At 44.5% G+C, this 24,629-nt stretch overlaps 2 protein-coding genes across 5 annotated transcripts in view; one reads left to right on the top strand and one right to left on the bottom strand.

The window, feature by feature from the left end:
- Positions 1 to 24,629, top strand: part of pnt (ETS transcription factor pointed) — a 220,597-nt gene that overhangs the window by 118,584 nt on the left and 77,384 nt on the right. Inside the window, exon 1 of one of the 4 annotated variants that reach the window (XM_076524728.1) lies at positions 19,284 to 19,539. The exons of the other annotated variants lie outside the window; for them this stretch is intronic. Coding sequence (XP_076380843.1) covers positions 19,434 to 19,539 — 106 coding nt within the window. The 5' untranslated portion in view covers positions 19,284 to 19,433. Of the gene's footprint in view, positions 1 to 19,283; positions 19,540 to 24,629 lie in introns of those variants that run through there. 4 annotated transcript variants of the gene reach the window in all.
- On the bottom strand, positions 8,961 to 16,519 carry LOC143260129 (uncharacterized). Its single transcript, XM_076524774.1, has 3 exons — positions 16,493 to 16,519; positions 9,846 to 9,995; positions 8,961 to 9,219 (listed from the first exon to the last, which is right to left on the bottom strand). The coding sequence occupies exons 1-3, from the start codon at positions 16,517 to 16,519 to the stop codon at positions 9,094 to 9,096; spliced, it is 303 nt and encodes a 100-aa protein (XP_076380889.1). The 3' UTR covers positions 8,961 to 9,093.

Genomic DNA, 24,629 nt, shown 5'->3' with positions numbered 1-24,629 from the left:
ACGCGTTAAATTCAATTTATAATAAATGTATCATAAATCGTCAATTGTAGAATTAACCCTTTGCACTCGAGTGGTGACTCTGAGGCACCGCTAAAATCGTTACATCACGTTCCAAGATAATTTTTATATCAACAAAGTTTAGATTTAAACAATTATTATGTTATAAAAAAATAATTAAAACAATTATTTAAGAAAGATTGTTATAAAATGCACTTTGTTATAAAATGGAAATACTATAAGTCAGAGAAGTTATTTTAGAAGGGGTTTTAGGGTTAAATTCTTCTTCGCTAGACGAAATTGTGCTTTCATCGAACGAATCTTCAATTTATATAAAAATAATGAAAAATTTATATATTTTCGAATAATATCGACGTATCCCATTGCAACGATTGTCTTTCTTAAAATTCTTCCAAATGTCGAAAAATTGCCTCCGTGAAACAGCGATCACTGTAATTAAAAAACCATTAACATCGCCCAACATTGTCTAACAGTACTCTCGTCGAGATTTGGTTCGATCGACGCGTTTTACAGGACACATATTAGGTCATTAAGGTCACTCTGCGTATAATTCTCCTATGAAATCGATGCATTTCATATTTAATGACCTAGCACATTCATTAAGAACAACAGCGATAAGATCGACATGTTTACAACCACAATTCGACTAGATTCAAATCTGTTCGTAATAAACAGTTCACCGGATTCGCTGATTCCCCGCCAATTAAAATAAATTATGCTTTCGTTTTTATCGTAAAAATCGATCTTCACCCGAACGCGTATGAATCGATTAAACGTTATTATGATTTAAGTGCGCCGGAACAAAATGGTCCGGTAATCGCAGTCTCTCCGAGGGTTAAAGAAAAAAAAAATTGTTTCTTTGGTGGGGTTTTTATTTTCGTTCGGAACGAGTCGATCGAACGGTTCGGCAGGATCGGACACATTTTTGTCGGACGATTCGACCGGCGATAAATTTCGTGCGAATTCGGAAGCACGGTCTCTGCGAGTGCGCCGCGACAGTCGCAGCGACAGCGAGCGCGTCGAGACAGGCTAATCACGGAGTGTCGGTCGATCGGAAAGGGCATTGGAAAAGTGGCTTGCCAAATGCTCGCGGCGAGCACACGAGGATAGAGGCCACGGAGCGAACGAGTGTTCAGGGAGACCGGAAACTGTCGCCTCTTCTCTCCCTTCCTCTCCCTCGGCCTCCTCCCTTTCCTCCTCCGCCTTCTCCTCCCCCTCGTTCCACGACTCCTCTTCGCGCAGTTCTCCCTCTCGGTCGCTCATTCTCTTTCGTTCTCTCTCGCGTTCTCTCCCGAGTTCCCTCTCTCCCTCTCCCTCTCTCTCTCTCTCTCTCTCTTGTCTTCTCTCTTGCGTTCTTTCGCTCTCTCTTGTATTCTCTTCGGCTTTCTCTCTCGCGTTTTCTCACACTCTCTCTCTCCCGCTCTCTCTCTTATATTCTCTCGTGCTTTCTCTCTCTCTCTCTCTCGTATTCTCTCTCGCGTTCTCTCGCTCTCTCTTCTATTCTCTCCGGCGTTCTCTCTCGCGTTCTCTCACACTCTGTCTCTCCCGCTCTCTCTCTTATATTCTCTCGTGTTCTCTCTCTCTCTCGTATTCTCTCTCGCGTTCTCTCGTTCTCTCTTCTATTCTCTCCGGCGTTCTCTCTCGCGTTCTCTCACACTCTCTCTCGCTCTCTCTCTTATATTCTCTCGTGTTCTCTCGCCCTCTCTGTCTCTCTCTTGTATTCTCTCTCGCGTCCTCTCGCTCTCTCTTGTATTCTCTCCAGCGTTCTCTCTCTCTCTCTCTCTCTCTTGTATTCTCTCTTGCGTTCTCTCGCTCTCTCTTATATTCTCTCTCTCTCTCTCTCTCTTATATTCTCTCTCGCGTTCCCTCGCTCTCTCTTGTATTCTCTCTCGTGTTCTCTCTCGCGTTCTCTCGCTCGCTTTTGTATTCTCTCTTTCGTTCGCTCTCTCTCTCTCTCTCTCTCTCTCTCTCTCTCTCTCTTGTATTCTCTCTCGCGTTCTCCAGCTCGCGTTTGTATTCTCTCTCGCGAGCACGGGCAAACGAGCGGACGGACGGACGGACGGACGGTGGACTTTCACGCAACGAACCGCGTTCCGATGTGCCGCAATAATCGGCTGAGTTGCGAGAGAAAACTGTCGTTGTCGTTAGGACAATCGTTCGACTGCGCTCGCGCGACCGTCCCTCGCACAATCCCGCCGAAAGAGTCTCCGCGAGAAAGCGCGAGCGTCCTTCGGTGATTTCACGCGTTACACCTCCCGCCGCGATCCCGCGGAACGTTGCGCGACCGTTTCGCGAGCGTTCCGCGATTACGCGAGAATCCCGAAGCGATCTCTGCCCCCGGGCTCTTCCACCTGGAACGACTTCGTTTTTTCCCAACAAATTTGCCACCTGGCCGATAAGTAAAATCGCCCGCGGAAAACTACGCTGGGATCGCTTGTGCCGTCGCGGGCTAAGAGATCTTTCCGGAGATATCTCGATCGTGGACTCTGTCCGATTCTGAATGTGTGCGGATTAGCACGTGCAGTGGTACGCCGAATACGGTCAATTCTCCCTAATTGACGCTCGGATTGTGCACGAAAAGGGACAATTTGGAATGAGGAGATACGATTATTCGAGCCTTGCGTCTCGTTTTTTAGAGTCGTTGACTATCGGCGACTATAAAAATGAGTAGCGTATTTTTAGTATTAGTATTATTAATATTAATTTTGAATATTCCCAAATTATTAATATTAATTTTAAATATTCCCAAATTATTAATATTAATTTTAAATATTCCTAAATTATTAATATTAATTTAAAATGTTCCCAAATTATTAATATTAATTTTAAATATTCCCAAATTATTAATATTAATTTTAAATATTCCCAAATTATTAATATTAATTTTGAATATTCCCAAATTATTAATATTAATTTTAAATATTCCCAAATTATTAATATTAATTTTAAATATTCCTAAATTATTAATTTTAAATATTCCCAAATTATTAATATTAATTTTAAATATTCCTAAATTATTAATATTAATTTAAAATGTTCCCAAATTATTAATATTAATTTTAAATATTCCCAAATTATTAATATTAATTTTAAATATTCCCAAATTACTAATATTAATTTTGAATATTCCCAAATTATTAATATTAATTTTAAATATTCCCAAATGGTCCATTTTTGTTTACAAGCTGAAGGAAAATTTGGGAGAATTTACTGTGCTTCGTTATAACTAGACAGCGGATTTTATGCGTTTATGGTAGAAACGAGACGTTTCAATTTCGAATAGTAGAGGAACACGAAGAATTTAGAAATGCCGTTGCATTGTTTTCAATCTGATAAAATTGTTAAAAAAGGAATGAACTTTTTACTAAGTTTCTATTTCTTGCAATTGACGCAGACAATTTTTATTTCGCGATTAATTATTATTATATTTCTATAATCACAAAAATCGCAGTGTAATTGTAATGGTATAATCGTATAGCGGTATTTACAATTTATTTACATATACGGGTCCCAGACCCTTTGGTGTAGTAAATAATATTATATAAATAACTATTATAATAATTATATATTATATATAAATTCTGAAAGTATGAAAACAAAGTTCGGTGATTGATTTACAATCGCCCAATTGATTTACACTAACAAGAATTCTATACAAACAATTGAGCTGGCCATAAATCAATTCCGTGAATTAATTAAAATATAACCATGCCTGTTACAACTAGATTTATATGCGAAATAAAAATTGTCCTCGTTAATTAGAACGTGCAAAAGCTACGCAAACATTTATTTCTCTTCATAATCGTTCTAACGAGTTAACAGCAATGCGAAAGTATCCTCAGATTCTACAAACGTTTCTTTTCTACTTTAATAAATAAATTTGAAAATAAATCTATTTTCCACAAAATATATCCAATTACACCAAGTAACGACTACATACGAAAGAGCGTAACAGCGACCGATAAGCGGCCGCGAAGGAGGCTGTCCGCTTTGCCCGAGCATCGAGGATCTTTCCGTAGGCAAATGCGTGTCGCTGCACTCGCGCAGCGGCCTCTTAGATACGCGTGCATTTGGCCGGGGTACACACGATTGGATCCCCAACATGGCCCATTGGGAAAGCCGGCGCGCGGATAGATCGATATTGCGGTAAAATCTCGATCGAAGTGGAGCACGGTGGCGGGTTCGCCTGGATCCCATCGATCCGCCTGCAGTCTCCATTGTCGGACGCGAGAAGCGGCGGCACAGGAAAGAGTTATGCCCTGTTTTCCTAGGTGATAGAAGGTGGAGCGCGCACCACACCACCTTCTCCCGTCGCAGCGTGAACGAGTCTCGCTTCTCGCTCGCTTTGCTCGCCTGCTCGCTCGCTCGCGGTGCGACGTCACTTCCTTTACGGGCTCTCCTTCCATTTTTCTTTCTTTCGCAGCGCGCACACAACCAGTGGACAGGAGGGAGAGAGAGAGAGAGAGGGAAAGAGAGAGAGAGAGAGAGAAAGAGAGAGAGGGAAAGAGAGAGGGAAGAGAGAGGGAAGAGAGAGAAGAGTGAGAGAAGAAGAGAGAGGGAAAGAGAGAGAGAGAAAGAGAGAGGGAAAGAGAGGGAAAGAGAGAGAGAGAAAGAGAGAGAAGAGAGAGAGGGAAAGAGAGAGAGAAAAAGAGAGAGAAAGAGAGAGAGAAGAAAGAGAAAAAGAGAGAGAGAAAGAGAGAGGGAAAGAGAGAGACAGAAGGAAGAGAGAGAGAGAGAGAGACATGGGAGGAGGATTGAGGGAAAGAGAGAGTAAGAGAGAGGGAAAGAGATGGAATGAGAGAATGAGAGAGAGAGAGAGAGAGAGAGAGAGAGACATGGGAGGAGGATCGAGGGATCGAGCAGCTCACCTGCCCCGCTACGGTCACTCGACTTCCGGTAACCCCGAGCGCGAGAGCGCATGGCCCACGGCCACGTAACCGTGACTTCTTCTCGTTAATGCTTCCGCTCCGGTTTTCTGCACGATTTCGTGGGGACCGTGATTTCTGGCCGGGCCGAACTTTCTGGCTGACGAACCAGCCCCGCTTTTGTCCGTGGCTCCTTCTTTTAATTAATCGGACGGTCCGGACTCGACCGTAACCGAGCCCGGCCTCGAAATTACACAGCTCGTTCCGTTTCCGCTTCTAGAAACCAGTCCCGGAGCGTTCCCCGTTTCACCGTGGCTTCCGATCCCTCTCTGCGGACTTCGAAAATTCATGCAAATTCACGGCTTTATTTATTTTATCCGCGAACCGCGCGGAGAGCCCGTTAGTTCACATAGATTATTGCACAGGTGCGATCTAATGAATCGTCGAATAGATCGATTGCTTCGCAGACATTATTGGTCAAAATGGTAATAGCGCCGAAGTTTATAAGAATATAGCTGTAGTTGAAGAGAGAGGTATTATATTAACGCTTACAAATCGCTAGCACGTAAAAGAGTAGGTTAATTAGTTCGACCTTAACCCTTATCACTTCAGCAATTTTATGGAACGCTGCAATGCTGGCTTAACCCTTTGCGCTCCGAAGGTTTTTCTGATATTCCCACCAATGTATGCTAATACGTACATGCATATTTTATCATAGTATACCAAAAGTAGAATTGAAATAGAAAAGAAACATTATGCTGCTGTGAAATTATATTAGAATTGTAAAAGATTTCACTCGAATGGCGTGACCCGAAGGCACCACAAAAATTGTTACAGCAGCTCCGAAAATAATTTCTGCATCATCGTATTCGCTTATATTTGAAGAACTATTAAAAGTGTCACAGTTTAATAACTATTAAAACGAGTCACAATACTCGATTTCACATGCATAAAACGCGCCGTGTTATATTATTATTACTATATATTTATATTTTGGATTTCCAGTTAAAGTTACTTCGAGCTCAATGGGTTAACCCTTTGCACTCGAGGCTCCTTTAACTCCAAAATGAAGAAATTTCTTTCAACCCACAGCATGTATCTCCATTTCTTGCGATTGTCTTCACTTGATACAAATTCGACGATTTATCGAATACGGACAAATTTAATAACGCGATAAAAAGTCTTGTGAAAATAGCGCAACAATTTTTAGCGTCGGAGTCGCCGCTCGAGTGCAAACGATTAATAATTTAGCCGTGCGGACGATATCGAATCGCAAAGGGTTAAGCTCGGTCAGCATTACCGTCGGTTGGAGTGACGACGGTTAAAAAGAATCGGCAGATCAGCGATCGCTGTTGACAACGAAGAGTGCAACAATGCTTTCTCGCGAAGATACCCGTGCAAAAGATCGAGAGGAAGGCCGTTCGATTCCCGGTTGCGGAGATGCTCTAAAATTCCGAAATGACTTCTGTTCCCGGCGAGGCAGCTGGCAGCTCTTCGGGAAAAGGCCGATCGCGGGTAGAAAATGAGCAAAACCAAAAACGCGAGGTAAATGAGCGAAAAAGATAGGTATAAAGGCTCCCCGGGAGAGGAAGCGACGTGTTACGGATAGGCTATCCTACGGCTCTCCTAAGGAGCAGTTTCCACCGGCGAGGAAAGGAGCCGGCCAGCCCGCCTCTCCCTCCTCTCCACCCTCCTCCGTCTCCCATTGCTCCGTTCGCCTCCTTTGCCTCCGTATCCTCCCGTCGTCCTCGGTCTCTCTTTCGTGCCTTATAAGTTTATGCGTTCTCACGCTATCCATCCCGCCTCCGTTAACTACACGCTCCGCTCACGGTCGCGCGCCTCTTTCAAACACTCGTCTCCCTTTTTTCACGGGTTCGTAACGCGATAGCTGTTCTCGCTAGGAGGCGTCTTCCGTCGTTCCTCCTCGTTTCCTTCTCTTAGCGTCCTCTTTTTGGCTTCCATTCCCTCCCCCCCTAGAATTATTACCTATTTCCCCCCGCGAAAACGCCAGAAACAGACCAACGAGGAGAACGCGTCGGCCGCCACCTATGCGAATCAATTGCGAATCCTCGAGCACCGACTTCATCCTGCGTTAAACTCACCGCCTCGATAGCATCCCGTCGAATGAACATCCTCAATCGCCGCATCCGTTTTACCATATCGATTCGGGACGTCGTTCGATGTCCCGTTCGTTTCTCGATGTTGAAGCGATCGTATTCGCTCTTCTAGAGACCATTTATTTATTTATTTATTTATTTACTTATGTTTTTTAAGATTTAATTTCATTCAATCGAATCTGCTTGCTCGTTCCATCGTACACAATTAGTACGAAATTTGTATCTGTAAACAGATATAAAAGATATATAAAATATATCTTTGAAGCGACTAAAAACTTGGGAACCAAGTATAAGCTTGAAACAAAATAAACATAAACTTAAAGAAAAGTAAACTTGAATAAACTTCCAACGCGAAATAACGGACGCCCGTATTGGTTACAAGCTTGGGTAAATTATTTATTCATTGTACGAGCAAAGAACCCATTAGGTGCACAGCGTAGAAAGACATCCGTTCTGCTGCGATAAAGAACGAAGTTTACAGGAGTAGAAGGAAATGTAATGCAATTACAAGTTGCACAATCGTACAAAATAATAAAATCGATACTGAAGTACAAAGTCGCTCATAGATTGTAGACTCGCTTTCTAAACGAAGAGAATGCAAATTCTGCTTATTAGGCCTGCATAGACAGCTCACCTAATCTCCTGATTCGCTGATTCTCTATCGGTCTTAATATGCCATGATTTCGTTCTGCATTGTAAAAATAGACACAGACAGCTCACCTAATCTCCTGATTCGCTGATTCTCTATCGGTCTTAATATGCCATGATTTCGTTCTGCATTGTAAAAATAGACATAGACAGCTCACCACCTAATCTCCTGATTCGCTGATTCTCTATCGGTCTTAATATGACATGATTTCGTTCTGCATTGTAAAAATGGGTTAGGTACTTAACAAGAAAGAGAGGAAGAGAAAGAGAGAGAGAGTACATGTAAATAAATTAAATTAAATTAAAGGCAATAGGCAGATGTCCTTGAAAATGGCAGAAACGTATCAACGAGGCGTCAAGTGCCATCTCCGAACATCGACTTCGTTGAGCTAGACGAGCAACCATACTCGGACGATGTTCATTGCGAGGGTCGCGAGATGCTGGAGGAACACCTGGACGGGTAGCCCGCCGAAAATCTGGAATAACTGTTGCGAGGGATCGTGGGGCGAGCGGAGCCGAGCGTATCTTGTCCGACAGCAGCTTCCTAGTTATAATAAACGGCGTAAAAAACGGGGCAAAAACCTGCCCAGCCTTCGGCGAGGCGTACAGCACCGAGCGGCAGCAACGGCAGCAGCTTCTGCTCTGTATCAGCGCTTCCATCCGAGCACAGAATCTTTCTCTCTCTCTCTCTCTCTCTCTCGTTCTCATGCTGTCTCTCTGTTTCTTTCCCCTTTCTCTCGATCACCATAGGTGTTGGCCGGACAAGGCTGGTGGCACGCGAAGCTTCCTTCCTCCTCGCGATCGTCCTCTCTCTATCGTCTCTCTTCTCTCTATCATCTCAATTCTGTTTCTCTTTTCTCTATCATTCCTCTTCTCTCTATCATCTCAATTCTGTTTCTCTTTTCTCTATGATTTCTTTTTTCCTCTTTTCCTCTTCTCTCTCTATCATCTCAATTCTGTTTCTCTGTTCTCTCTTTTCTCTAACGTCTCTCTTTTGCCTCTCTCCACTCTCTTTTCTCTATCACCTCAATTCTGTTCTTCTTTTCTCTATGATCATCTGTCTTCTCTCTATCATCTCAATTCTGTTTCTCTTTTCTCTATCACCTCAATTCTGTTCTTCTTTTCTCTATGATCATCTCTCTTCTCTCTATCATCTCAATTCTGTTTCTCTTTACTCTATCATCCCTCTTCTCTCTATCATCTTAATTCTGTTTCTCTTTTCTCTATGATTTCTCCTTTCCTCTTCTCTCTCTATCATCTCTCTTCTGTTTCTCTCTGTATCACCTCAATTCTGTTCTTCTTTTCTCTATGATTTCTCCTTTCCTCTTCTCTCTCTATCATCTCTCTTCTGTTTCTCTGTTTTCTCCTTTCTCTATCATCTCTCTTTTGCCACTCTCCACTCTTTTTTCTCTATCACCTCAATTCTGTTCTTCTTTTCTCTATGATCATCTCTCTCTTCTCTCTATCATCTCAATTCTATTTCTCTTTTCTCTACGATTTCTCTTTTCTCTCCTCTCTTTATCATCTCTCTTCTGTCTCTCTGTTCTCTCTTCTCTCTTCATCTCTTTTCTCTATCATCACTCTTCTGCCCCTCTCCACTCTCTTTTCTCCATCACCTCAATTCTGTCCCTCTTTTCTCTATGATCTCTCTTTTGTCTTCCTCCGCTCTCGTCTCTCTATCATCTCAATTCCGTTTCTCTTATCTCTATGATTTCTCTTTCCTTTTCTCTCCCTATCTCCGTTCTGTCTCCCTCCACTTTCTTCTTCTCTATCATCTCTCCTCTGCCCCCCTGTTCTCTTTTTTCTCTCTATCATCTCTTTTCTATCTCCCTGTTTATCTCTTCTTTTTATCATCTCCCTTCTGTCTTTCTCTTCCCTTTATCATCTTTCTTTTCTCTAGCATCTCCCTTCTGTCTCTTTCATCTCCCAATCGCTTCTCTTCTCTCTATCACCGCCGTTCTCTCCTACTATGACTCTTCTCTTTTCTCTCTATCATCTCTCTTCTATCTCTCTGTTATCTCTTCTCTCTATCATCTCCCTTCTGTCTTTCTCTTCCCTTTATCATCTCTCTTTTCTCTAGCATCTCCCTTCTGTCTCTTTCATCTCCCAATCGCCTCTCTTCTCTCTATCACCGCCGTTCTCTCCTACTATGACTCTTCTCTTTTCTCTCTATCATCTCTTTTCTATCTCCCTGTTATCTCTTCTCTCTATCATCTCCCTTCTGTCTTTCTCTTCCCTTTATCATCTCTCTTTTCTCTAGCATCTCCCTTCTGTCTCTTTCATCTCCAATCGCTTCTCTTCTCTCTATCACCTCCCTTCTCTGTACTATGTCTCTTCTCTTCTCTCTCTATCATCTCTTTCCTATCTCTCTCCTCTCTCGTTTGCCTATCCAAGCCCACGTTCCTCCCGCGAATCTCTCGCACCTTCCGCCTTGTCCTCCTTTATCATCCGGTGTCGTTTCTACCCTGTTCGCACACCTCTCGACTTATTATTCCCGGTAATCCCGATGTTTCTCCAAAGAGAAGCCAGCCAGGCTAGCTGTCGCTCCTTTCTTGTTGCTTCTCTTCCGCTCTTTCTCGCTCCCACTCCCTCCCCGCTCCTCGTCCTTCCGCCTTTATTAATATCCACGGCTCTTGATCGACGGTTACGATTTTCTCGCGCGCTGCCTTCCGGGTTCTCGGTCGTCCGCGGGCGAATAATATATCCGCGCCATGCTCCGGACCAGGTACTCTTACACGCGGCCTTCTCGGGGAGCCCGCCGGAACTCGCCAGAACTCGCCGCGGCTATTTCCGCGGGGAACTTTATAATTGCAATAAAACATAATTTATTTGTACGCATACGCGAGGCGAGCCTTTGTAACACAGGCGACGTGAACGCGATTTTGCGAGTGCAATTGTTAGACTGCGGATTCTTCCGCAAAATAAGAATCGTCCGCATCGGTTGCAAGGTGTATAAACTAAGTAGAAAGTTTAATCATTTTAACGCACTCAAAATAATGCGTTAATATTTTTAGGTTCTTTTTATGTTTTTACTATTTTAAATTGCAACTTTTCCATTTTGGTGTAAACTCATAAAATCCGTAGTTTAGTAATTATAAAAGAGTTAGGAGAATATAATATTTATTTTAGAATACAATATTTTGATATAATATTTTGATATATTTTAATATAATATTTATAACATAACGTTTTAAACTTGTCAATGGCAACAGCGATAAAATGGACATACGGTAATGTCTCCCTAATTGACGCTCAGATTGTGCACAAAAATGGAAAATTTGGGAAGTGGAGATACGATTATTCGAGCTTTGTAGCTTGTTTTTATAGTTGTTAACAATCGATAACCATAAAAAACGAGTCACAAGGCTCGAACAATCGTATCTCCTCTTCCAAAATTGTCCATTCTTGTGGACAATCTGAGCGTCAGTAAGGGAGACATTGCTGTATTCGCAGCCAATATCCCAAATGCAAAATGAGTTAACATAAATTATTTACCTAAACCTCTCTGTCAGTCTTAATACAATATATGTTTTTTCCTTATTATAAAAATGGATTTTTAACCGCATATAAAAATAAATTAAATTAAATACAGAAGAAACAAAAATAAAGATAATAAGAGAGAGCAAGGAGCAAGAAGAACATTAATATGAATACAATAAAATAAAATTCAAAACTGAAATAATAATAGCAATAGTGGAAAATAAGGATAGATCTAAGGAAACCTAGAAGAAGGAGGAAAGAAAAGGGGTTGACGAGGTGTGTAACGAGGGAATATAGACGAACCAGGTAATTTCAAAACCTCTGAAGGGCTGCTTCGTGCCCAACGGAGGCCGTGCAAGACACGCCAGGCCCTCGGAGCTCGTGGTTTTCGTTAGATATTTGCAAAGTCGAGCGACAAGTAGCCGCTCGTTTTTAATCGCGATTTCTGTATCGCGATCGGTCTCGAAGAAATTCCGCGTGGGTAGCAAAGTTGTATCGCGGTCGAATTCGTTCCCACGGCCGATACTGTAAACATAGAACCAGTTCGATCGGGAGATAAAAGAAATCAGTTCAACCTGTCGCTGCTCGTTTAATAATACACCGTCGGAAAAGTCGAGCAACTACGAGACAAATCGAGCATATAAGCCGCCGTGTATACGAGCCGTTTATTTTGAAAGTGGCATAAGTCACTACTTTTTTTTTTTTTTTTTTAAATGAAAAGATACTGTTCAATTGTAATTAGTGTTACCATTAACTCGATTTTTTTGAAAAAGTGACTTATGCCACTTTCAAAATGAACGGCTCATATCTCGACGCTGTGACGTACTGCGCCGGCCAAATTCTCGACTTGTGGTGGAGGAAACCTTATCGTACGCTCTCCACAGAGCCGCGAATTCTGTGGCCGTGTGTCACGATTTCGAACGACTTGAAAACGTGAATGCATTGATCGAAAACGGATTCTATAGACTGAAAAGAAGTGATGCAATTTAAATGGCCACTAAAATACGAAGCGTGTTTCAGAACTATTGGGTTGGCAACTAAGTAATTGCCGATTTGTTCAATGAAATAAAAAATTTTGTTTTTACTTGGAACGAAGTTCAATCTGTAATGTATTTTCCATTTTGTTCGATGACCTTTTGCCGTCTCTCTGGCAGCTTGAAAATTCCACGCTCGTAGAAAGTCTGATCCTTTTCGGCCGAAAACTGAGTTAAGTGAGATTTTACAGCGTCATCGTCGTTAAAAGTTTTACCACGAAGGGAGTTGTCCAGGGATCGAAATAAGTGGTAATCCGATGGCGCGAGATCAGAGCTATATGGTGGGTGTAACAACAATCCCCAAGCAATATCCATCAATTTTTGCCGAGTGGACAAAGACGCGTGCGGCCTAGCATTGTCCTGCTGGAAAATGACACCTTTACGATCGACCAATTCTGGTCGCTTTTCCTTGACCGCTGCATTCAATTTGTCCAGTTGCTAACATTCACGGATAATAAAAAATAACATAATAATAATAATAATAATAATAATAATAATTTTATAATATAACATTTACGGATATCATAGAAATGGGAGTGAGAGACATCTATAACTGAAATTGGCAATTACTTAGTTGCCAACGCAATATTTGGCACCTACGGCTTTCAATTTTTACGGATTATGTATTATATATTATATATATGATTATATATTGTAATAATAATAATAATAATAATTTTATAATAATATTTTAACTGAAATCGGCAATGACTTAGTTGCCAACCCAATATTTGGCACCTACGGCTTTCAATTTTGGCGGATTATATATTATATATTATATATATGATTATATATTGTAATAATAATAATAATAATAATTTTATAATAATATTTTAACTGAGAGAAATCGGCAATGACTTAGTTGCCAACCCAATATTTGGCACCTACGGCTTTCAATTTTGACGGATTATATATTATATATTATATATATGATTATATATAATATAATAATAATAATAATAATAATAATAATTTTATAATATAACATTTACGGATATCATAGAAATGGGAGTGAGAGACATCTACAACTGTGAAATCGGCAATTACTTAGTTGCCAACTCAATACAAGCGGCGATATCTCGGAAGTGGAAAGACGCGACTCGCGGGGCGGCGTTTCTCCGTTGGAGCCACAGAATTTATCGTCGACGGAGCGAGTCGCACCTGTTGCCCGCGATTAGGAAGCAGGATTCAGCCCGGACAAACTTCCCGTTTAATTTATCGATCCGAGCGCCGTGCAACCGGTTGTTAGAATAAACCGCGCGCGATGCTCCGGAGTTTCGAACCGTGGATTCGGATGCGAGCGTAACTTTGTGGGACGCAGTAAAATGTAATTGCGACGATAATCGTCGGCCTGCCTCGATCGGCGAGGTCGCTTTTTAATCCGCTCGATCGCATTTTCTTGCGGGAGAAGACCGTTGCGGATCGTTAATTGGATGGTCTACGCGATAACGACACGCCTCCTTCGCGGAAACTTTCCACGGACGTCGACCCGGCGAAATCGTCCTTTATCTATGCAAATGCGGCAGATTTTACGCGTCTTTGCATCCACGTTTCAACTTCGATCGCCACGCTGCTCTCGCCGTTCCTAAACGAGACCTGCTTCTTACACACATTCGGTCGAATAATTTCGCACACCTAATAGAAGGAGAATTGCCGATATTTTGATTGTGCATAAAGCAATCCGAGGTCGTATTTCATCTTCGGTAATAATTATGCGAACGTTCTTCTCGTATGCGAAATCAGAATATTTCAGGAATCGCGCACTATTTTATTCTGCGAACCATCGCGCAACGTACGAATCTCAATATTTGATGAAAACTCGAACGACGGATCTTTTTGAAAAATATGTAACAGAGTATGTATGATGTGGATCATTTATTGTTATTATTACCATTTATTATTATATTTTATTCGTTAATCTTCCTTCCCAATATTGTTTTAAGGCACATTTTATACATTTTTGAATACAACGTGAGCAAGTTTTTATTAAATGAAACTAGATATTGATAGAACAATATTTATACACTGGGTCCAAAAGGACCCGGTGTCCCGTCGTACGATTGTGAATAGAATGAACAATCGTGCTAAATCGGCGCACACAAAAAAAAAACAAATACGATAGAACAATCTCTGGGAAGCCTAAAACTATCCGTTGCACCGTATCGTGCAAAGAATCATTTTTTCCAATGCTCGCGAGCGATAATGTTTTATTTCGCGTTAACCTTCGTATTACCTTCTCCCGTGGCACAAATGGTTTCTCCCGCGAATAAATGAACGAAACGAATGAAAATAACGAGCTCGAACTCCGTTCGAAGTCGGAGCCAATTCGTAGCCCGCGGAGCGCGATCCGTGCGCGCGCTCGATAAATTCTTGAGCCGTCTGGCAGCGATCTGGCGATCGATTTTCGCGCAGCGAATAGGTCGGTAGCCGGAGGATCGATATCGCGATCGGATCGCGCGTGTCCCTCGGCGCGGGAGATGGCCGGGAAGCTGCTTTAGAGGCTGCCAAGCAGCCAGCAGGCGCTATCGATGCGAGTTTATGAATGGTCCTCCGGTCTGCCGGAAATGCGTCCCGTAAGAAATTTCTAGCCTTGCCTGGGAGCAAGAAGTTCCACATTAATCACACTCGGCCGGCAGCATCCTCGGCTCCGGCGCATTTCAACGCCGCCAGCTAGGGAGTGGGAGGAACTGCGACAGGGAGAGGAAGAGAAGGAAGCAGAGAGAGATAGAGAGAGCGAGATAGACGGATAGGTAGAATGAGAGAGAGAGAGAGAGAGAGAGAGCGAGATAGACAGATAGATAGAATGAGAGAGAGATAGGGAGAGAGAGAGAGCGAGATAGCCAAATAGATAGAATGAGAGAGAGATAGGGAGAGAGAGAGAGAGAGAGCGAGATAGTCAAATAGATAGAATGAGAGAGAGAGAGCGAGATAGACAGATAGATAGAATGAGAGAGAGATGGGGAGAGAGAGAAAGAGAGAGAGAGAGCGAGATAGACAGATAGATATAATAACAGAGAGATAGAGAGAGGGAGAGAGAGAGAGAGCGAGATAGATAGAATAAGAGAGAGAGAGAGAGAGAGAGAGAGAGACGGAGGAGAGTAGGGACAGACCAGGAATTACCGACGTTGTTAAATAGTGTTTGCGTTCGAGCGTTGCACGTAATTACGTCTCGCTGCCTCTCCGCCGAATGCTACGTGTTCTCGTCGATTATTCCCGCTGAAACGGGGCTGCGTGATATTACGCGGCCACTTCCGTGCGCGCTCCGCTCGGAAACCTGAATGAAACTTCTTCCAACGATCTCTATCGGGCCGGTCTCTTGGGAAAACGGTCCGCCGGGACGCGAAATAACGTTCGTTGCGTAATCCGCTGGCCACGCTGCTGGAAAAGGTACGCGTCGCCCGAGCGTGACCCGTGCCGTTAATAAAACTGCTCCTATTCTCGAATCCACGCTCCTCCGTAAAACCGTAGAAACCGTCGTACTTCTGCGACCCTTTGCTTCGCGATTTTCTTCGCAGTTAGAACGTTATTCGCGTCTCGAACGTCTCCCAGAGAGGAACCCGAGGAACCCGTGATCTTTGCAGCTCGAGATTTATTTTACAGATTAATCAGCGGTAAAAGATTGATGACGCACACTCGAGTGAGTTAGAATCGTAGTGGCGTAAGTGAAATTTTCGGGAGTTTTGACACGTCTCTTAAAACGCGATCTATATGTGCCAATATATAAGTTATTCGAGTCTAATTTATTATATTTTATACTATTCTATATATATATTTTTTTTCTTTAATTTATTCTTTTTATTCTCTTTTGTTCTCTTTTATTTTATTTTATTTTCTTCTCCTCTCTTTTCCTTTATTTTCTTTTAATTTCCTTTTGTTTTTATTTATTTTCCTTTATTTTCTTCTATTTTCTTTTCTTTTTCTATATTTTCCTTTATTTTCTTTCAATTTTATTTTATTTTCCTTGATTTTCCTTGATTTTCCTTAATTTTCTTTTATTGTCTTCTATTTTTTTTTCTATCTTCTATTTTCTTTTCTTTCCCTTTCTTTTCTTTTAATTTCTTTTGTTTTCCTTTCTTTTCTTTTGTTGTTTTATTTGATCTATTTTATTTGATTGCATGGTATAGGATATAAGTTTATTAGATTTTTTATTTTTACCACGTGTATTACATGGCAAAATATGAAAAAGTTAAGCAAAACAAATGACAGAGTTACTATGAATAACGTGACACGAAATTGTCTCAACAATAAATTCGGTCAGTAAACAACGCGTACGTTCCCAGCGCACAGCCAACGCTCCGCGTTTCTCGCAACGAGCAAACCTGCGACTTACGTCACACTGCGCTACCAAACCATTCATTCATATCGAAGGGTCGGCACCGCGACGCAAGATGTTAATGTCCGAGGGAAAGGAGCGATCCCGCCGCAGGGCATTCGGACACGTTCTCGATCAAGTTTCTCGTCGCTTCCGCTCATTTATTTCAGTTTACCGTCCCTGCAGAGGCCGCGATGACACGAAAGTGCCACGAGATCGTCTCGATGCCCGCGTTACATGGGGTCTCGTCCGTCGAAACTGAAACGGGACGCGAAAGAAAAGACCGCGATCGAGGCACCGGGGTCGCAGTGTTTTTCGGCGGGACGACGTCAGCGACGATCCGAGGAAAATCGCCGGCTGGTGGGGCGAAAATAGAGAAAGTGGGGGGCGAGAGAGACGGGAGAGGAGGTTAGCCGGTTGAGACGCGCGGCATGAATGAACCTCGAGCGGACCGAATGAAGGAGCGAGCGGGCTATGGTTGCGCGCGTGTGGCGCGCGTGCGTGCGAGACCTCGTACTCACACAACCGTGGCCCGCGTGAGCGGGTGGAAGCGGGTGGAAGCGGACGGCGGCGGCGGCGAGACACGGAGGAGAGATCTCGGTCTCTGTCGCACTCTCCGACGCCCCGTAGCCTCGTAGCCGAGCGAACAAGATGAATGGCCGGGGCGGCGGTTGGACGACGACAGACGTATGCGCGCGGTACCGCGGAGCGTAAGAGCATAAAGAGCGAGGGAAGCGTCGCGAGCTCGAGCGTAGAGGACGGACGTATCGGCGAGCGGAGAACGGGAACAGCGGCCGGCGATCGATAGAGACGCGAACGAGGAAAGAGGAACGAGGAAAGACGGATCGACGCGGCGCGGCGCGGAGCGGCGAGTAGAGGAGCGGCGCGGAGAGGACGGAGCGAGCGAGACCGGCCGATCATGGAAGGAGAGAGAGACGAGAGTCGCGCGCCAGCGTGCCGACGCCAGTGTGAGTTTGCCGCGTCGACGGGAGAGTATTCATTCATAAAACTAAGCGAGGAGCGAGGCTAGGCGAGCGTGCAACGCGGTTGGTGGGGATCCGGGAGAGACGGTCGCTCTCTTCTTCCTGCTCGCCCCGCGCCCGCTCCGTTCACCCTCGCGCGATTCGGCCGAGAGGTCTCTTTGTCTTCTTCGAGTCGGTGTGTTCCGGGCGGTGTCCGCCGGTCCGCGGATTTCTCCGTTTTTTTCTCGCGCGTTTCTCGATTTTCGGAATCGAGTCCGAAAGAGCGGTCGAGTCCGCGGCCGTGATCTCGAGAGCGCGAGTTCCCGGGAAGCGACGACGGAGTCCTCGGGAGGAGGGGGGAGCATCTTTGTCCGAGGAGATTCGGAGCGAACGCGGACGGGGGAACCGCGGGGAATCTGGTTGATTCAGCTTGACGAAGGACGAGAAATAAGGCGCGCGTCCACCTCCGCCGGGCGTGCCCCACCTCGCCGGCCCGAGCAAACTCTGGCTCCCCTCTCGGCGGCGACGCGCGTCTTCCTCTCTTGTTCTTTTCCTCCACCACGCGATCGGCCGATCCTCCTATCCTTCTCCTCCTCCTCCTCCTCCTCCTCCTCCTCCTTCTTCTGCTCGTTTCGCGAGCGATAGAGCGCGAGAGAGCGGCAACTCTTCCTCTACTACCGCTCCTACCTCTCCTCGCGACTACCTCTTCTTGTTCCCGCGGGTTCCTGCCCTTCGTCTCTCTCTCCTTGCGTACGCACTTACCTGCGGAACGCGGTCGTACGTGCTCGACGGTGGCGCTTCGCCCGAAGAAGCAAGCCGACTCTCTCTCTCGCTCGATCGTCCGATCCCTCGATCCGCTCCGAAAAATCCGGCGGTGCGGTGTCTCTCGCGGCGAGCTCCTCTCGTGCCGTGCCGAGGAGCCGAACGAGAAGTCTCTCTCTCGATCGAGCCGCGTGTGCCGCGTAAGACCGTTTCACGTTTTTCCTCTTGGTGTGCAGTACGTGCGTGCAGAGCGGCGTGCGGGAGACGCGTGTGTGCCAGTGCCACCCGACCACGAACAACCGACCGAGAGATCCTTCGAATCCCTCGAATCCGACAAATTCGAGCCGCGCCGCGCCGGACCGCGCCGCGGCAAAAGCGGCTCTCCGGTCTCGGACAAACTGGAGCGTATCCCGGAGCGCGTCCCGGAGCAAAGCGTCCTCGTATTTTCGGAGCTCGGCCGCGTTATTACACCCGCGTGAACACCTCTCCTCTCCCCACGCCACCCACCCCCCACCACCCCGTCTCACCCTGCCGCCCCGCTGGTACACCCGCCGCGGTGTCGCGTCGAGTCGCGTCGTCCCCCCTTTCCTCGTCCGCTCCGTCCGCCCGCGCCGGTTGCGCAAGCAGGTATTCGGAAATAGCCCGCGGGTCGCGGTTATGAATTGATAGCAAACACATGGTGGACACGGCGCGCGCGGGGACCGGCTTCCTCTCGCGGCAACACGCGCCTCTCGGCCTCGTGCTCCCTCGCGTCCGGCCCGGACTCACGGACCAGTTTCTTCGCGGATCGTTTCACCTGCTCCTCTCCGGAACCGTTCCTCGGCCGGCGAGTCGACACCGGAGCCTCTCGAGGAGAACCGCGCGCGACTGACAGTGCTTCCGATCCTCTGGACCACCGGGAACCCGCGGCCGCAGTGCGTCGGACCAACGCTGACCCGTTCCGTCTGTCGTCGTCGTCGACGGCGCTCCTCGTCGCCGGCCCGATGGCAGGACGACCGGGCGTCGCGCCGCGTCCCTGACTCCCTGGGTGCCTCGAGCATGGGACAGAGGACTGTCCGCCGGACACCTGCCTGGATCGTCGCCGCCGCGATGTCCTGACAACCGGGGTTCATCGATCGCGGGTCCACGCGACGCGAATTCGCACGGCTCTCGGGACGGTGGGACGCGCCGCGCGCGATCTGTGCGCGCGGGATCATCGGAGCGAATGACAGCGGGCCCCCGAGGATTCGTCGTGCATGTACAGCGAGCACGCGAGGACAGCACTCATGTACGTTGACTACGGCGGCGACGCTTATGCCGGAATGGGAATCAAGGCCATGAAGTCCTTTGCCAGGCCCAGAGGTACGGAAACCCACCCACCCGCCTCCACCCGTTCCCTTTCACGTTTCCCGCCGAAGCCGTACACATACGCGCCTCGCTTTCACGGTTTACAGCTTACAGCCACCGCGAGGCGAGCGACGCCCCGGCCTTAAGCACCTTTACCTTCTTTCTGTCCGATGCTAGGAGGAACGGTAGTAGCTAGCTACCCTTTCCTATCGCGCGAGCCGACGCCGCGCGAGACCCCACCGTTCCCCAGAGAGGAATTCGTCTCTCCGTTTCCGCTCCGAATACTTTTCCGTTCCGTGGAACCTCGGCTATTCCGCCCGACCGGCCGTTTCGAATTCATCGAATAGAGAAGCCGGCTTTCGAGAATCGCCTGCCGGGATGCTCGGAATACCGCGGATGCTGCGGAGACGCGGTGATAATTAACGCGTTGATACCCTCGCGCGCTAAGATGTCGTGTCCGGCGAGTCGTTGGCGAATCTATAATACTTCTCTGTTGCCGCGATACCGCGCTGTTGCTATCGTTGCAATCGATATCACTGTGCGGGGAGACGGGGTTACCGAAACTGTTTTTTTACATTTGATGAACAATGACTGCTATAGTAATAATAATAATCGTGATGATAATAATCATAATCATAGTAATACTGAGAATCATAAGAATCAATTATCATAATAATAAGAATCATAATAATCATAATGATCAATAATCATAATAATAATCACCATAATCATAATAATAATAATCGCAATAATAATAATAATAATAATAATCATAAATATCATAATTATAATAATAATAATAATCATAATGATAATCATAATAATAATCATAGTGATAATCATAATAATAATTATAATAATAACTTTATTGATCGACGAGGTAACTCCTTTTTAAAGTGAGCGAATAACAATGTAGCAGTCACATAGGGGCGAATAAGATACGAGAACTTGAAACAGAAAACTTAACGTTAAACCTATCATGGCGGTCAAAATAACCGGTTCCGCATCTTTTATTGTAACATTTTTGGTATTATAGTGCCACTTTTGTAGAAAATGTTTGTATAAATATCTCGGTTCAAGCACACGTTAAAATAAAAATGGTAAGACGTCTAAATAAACTTAGTCTCGTAATTCTTATGAAACAACGTATGTCAGACGTCTTTAGCGCTCGGTAGGTTCAGTGTTAAATATACAACTCGAGAAAGAGAAGTACATGAAATTTGGGTTGGTTATGCGAGCGGGGATGAAGTCGAACGGCGAATGGCATTAGCGGCAGGAAGCATGGAGGAAGCGTAGGAAGTACAAAAGTATCGTTTTCAAGCTATTGAAGAATCGATAGTGCATCGATCAAACGTTTACGTAATTCTATTAAAAAGAGAGTGTAGTTTCTAAGACGTCGAGTTGGTGCGTAGAAATTAACGCCTAACCTACCATAACGGTCATTTTGACCGGTTGCACATTTTTGATTTTAAAACGATCGACGTTAGACAGATTCTTATACAGGAAATGACTAAACAATTTTCCTAATTCGGTCATACGTTGTTATAAAATTATTCAAACACCTGTCACTCTCATATATTGGGTTGGCAACTAAGTAATCGCCGACTTGTTCAATGAAATACAAAATTTCTTTTTACTTGGAACGAAGTTTAATCTGTAATGTATTTTCCATTTTGTTCGATGACCTTTCGCCATCTCTCTGACAACTTGAAAATTCCACGCTCGTAGAAAGTATGATCCTTTTCGGCCGAAAACTGAGTTAAGTGAGATTTTACAGCGTCATCGTCGTTAAAAGTTTTACCACGAAGGGAGTTGTCCGGGGATCGAAATAAGTGGTAATCCGATGGCGCGAGATCAGGACTATATGATGGGTGTAACATCGATTCCCAACCAATATCCATCAATTTTTGACAAGTGGACAAAGACGCGTGCGGCCTAGCATTGTCCTGCTGGAAAATGACACCTGTACGATTGACAAATTCTGGTCGCTTTTCCTTGACCGCTGCATTCAATTTGTCCAGTTGCTAACATTCACGTATAATAAAAAATAACATAATAATAATAATAATAATAATTTTATAATATAACATTTACGGATATCATAAAAATGGGAGTGAGAGACATCTATAACTGAAATCGGCAATTACTTAGTTGCCAACGCAATATTTGGCACCTACGGCTTTCAATTTTGACGGATTATGTATTATATATTATATATATGATTATATATAATAATAATAATAATAATAATAATTTTATAATATAACATTTACGGATATCATAAAAATGAGAGTGAGAGACATCTATAACTGAAATCGGCAATTACTTAGTTGCCAACCCAATATTTGGCACCTACGGCTTTCAATTTTGACGGATTATATATTATATATTATATATATGATTATATATTATAATAATAATAATAATAATAATTTTATAATATAACATTTACGGATATCATAAAAATGGGAGTGAGAGACATCTATAACTGAAATCGGCAATTACTTAGTTGCCAACCCAATATTTGGCACCTACGGCTTTCAATTTTGACGGATTATGTATTATATATTATATATTATATATTATATATATGATTATATATAATAATAATAATAATAATAATTTTATAATATAACATTTAGGGATATCATAAAAATGGGAGTGAGAGACATCTATAACTGAAATCGGCAATTACACCGTAATTGCACCAAGTTTACACCAAATCGCAATCACACGTCAATCGTTAGGTTTAGCGTCAAGCTTTTCAAGAATTTCCAGGAGATGAGAAATTGTCGATTAATTTGTAAACAAAGAGTGGGGCGCGACAATTTACGAAACGCGGCGGAAAATTGATATCGTAGGCTCGAGAGCTTCTGGATTTTTGTGTAGCGAAATCTTATGGTTGCTGGCGTCGACGGTCCACGCGTCAATCCCGAGCTTTTCGGTCGGCCGGTCTTTCCCGTCACGGAAGTCCAAGGACACTAATAGCGTCGCGGCTAGCTCCGACTTTTAGGCTGGTGCCAGTAAATGTGGATCAGCTCGGAAACGTGACTCGACCGCTGCAGATGCGGTCGACGGTGCAGGAGCGCAACGGCAACCTGCATCCCGGCTGCACGCGCGCTTCCTGCGGTTGGCGGGACTCCTCTCCGTTGGTGGGGGGCTCCTGCTCGAAGAGCACTCGACCTCTGACCCTGACACGCTCCCGGTTCTTCTGCGTCGGGCTTCTTGTCTTTTAGCTCGCACGATTCTTCGAAGGTTTTTCTAAGAAAAAAAGCGGAAACTTCGCCTCGAACATCCACTTCTCAGGATTTTCACGGGTTGAAACTTCTCGTTAACCCTCATCGGACCCTAATTTTTCCAAATTAATGTGTCCCTCCCGTGTCACATTGACACTATCGTGAAACACAATATTGCACCATAACAGAAAGAATTTATTTATATCTAACGGTTCTAGACCCTTTAAAGTTAACGAAAATATTTAAAAAAATTGTACGGAAATTCTTATTTATTATTTCTTATCTTGTTTCTATCTTAAATCATTTTAGTAGGTCCTAATTAACGTACTAACGTTTTTAGTTTCTTTTAATTTGTTCACTGTTCCATGTCTCACTTGTATACATAGACTCCACGTTAAAAAAGATAAAATTTATAAAGTCTGAGATCAAGTTTCCTAAAAATGGCAAAATAATATAATCTGAAACTTGAGAATGCTTTGTTTTAGTTATTGCAAAAATTGCTGTTTACTTGTATATATAAATAAATTGAATTGAATTGAAATAAATTGAATTGAATTGAAATAAATTGAATTGAATTGAAATAAATTGAATAAAATTGAAATAAATTGAATAAAATTGAAATAAATTGAATTGAATTAAAATAAATTGAATAAAATTGAAATAAATTGAATTAAAATAAATCGAATTAAATTGAAATAAATTGAATTAAATTGAATTCAAATAGATTGAATTGAATTGAAACAGAGTCAAATTGACAGCAGGACGCGCAAGAGTCGAGGAGAATAACTTCTCGTACCGACGGTAGCGGCTAGATAAACCTGTAATCCATCGGGGCCGTGAAAGAAGCAGCAAGGAGAGTACACAAATTGAATAATTTTCCTCGTGGATGAACGAGGACTGGATCCGCGAATCGTTCCTCGGCAGGATATCTCTCGGTTGATATCGGCGTCGGTGCGTGCCCGGTTATTTCCACGGAGAGTTTCGCTGGTAGTGCATCTGCTGAAACGCGGGTTAATGATAAATCTCACAGGAGGATTACAGCAGTAGGAGAGCGAGCGAGCGAGCGAGTGAACGAGCGATCGTGGCCGGCCTAAGTAGGGGATATATCTCGAGCGGAGAAGCTATCCGACGATGCCGCTCTTCCTGGCAACCGGTTCCAGCGAATGGGCTCGATCCGTTTTGTTCATGTAGATATCACCGAGCCGAAGGGTGATTCGCGCGTCGAGCTCTCTTTCCGGCTGGTCCGAGAGAGCCGGCTGGGCCGCTCTCCCTCGAAGATCCACGGGATCCTATTCGATGCAGATCCCGATACCGATACCGATCCAGATCCCGATCGATCGCCGCGAAATTGCAGGCGTTGCCGAGACGCTGTTCGGACGCGCACCGCGTGTGTCGTCGCCGGCCGAGATTGAGATTTTTCGGGAACGGAACGTTCTCGCGTCCAGATTCCGCGCGCTAATTGCGGTTTCGGCCCGAGCAATTTTGATCCGATTGCGGATAAGGAGAAACCGGGGAGAGGGAGAGCCAGACGAGGGAAGAGAAAGAAGGAGGGAGCGAGAGAGAGGACGTACGCTCGCGTGTAATTTCCCTCGGTCGATTACCGCCGTCTCCCGACCACGAAAACCGCCCCGGCGACCTCGCGAATTAATAACAGCTCGAAACAGGAGAGCGACGACGTTACCGCAGCCTGTATAGCTGGCAACAGCAACGTAGCATTTCGATAAGTAAGTTCGAGAAACCGGTAGCGGGGCCGCCCTTGCCCGATCTTTAATAAGTCCGGACTTTTTTACGGCGCGCCGCACCCGATCGTCGGATTCTTTCGTTCGATCAACGTCTTCTTCGCGAAGAGGCGTCTTCTTCTTGAAATCC

This window comes from Megalopta genalis, chromosome 10, assembly GCF_051020955.1.
Source record: "Megalopta genalis isolate 19385.01 chromosome 10, iyMegGena1_principal, whole genome shotgun sequence".
Taxonomy (NCBI): domain Eukaryota; kingdom Metazoa; phylum Arthropoda; class Insecta; order Hymenoptera; family Halictidae; genus Megalopta; species Megalopta genalis.
The sequence above is the reverse complement of the archived record's forward strand: the minus strand, read 5'-3'. Positions and strand labels throughout refer to the sequence as shown.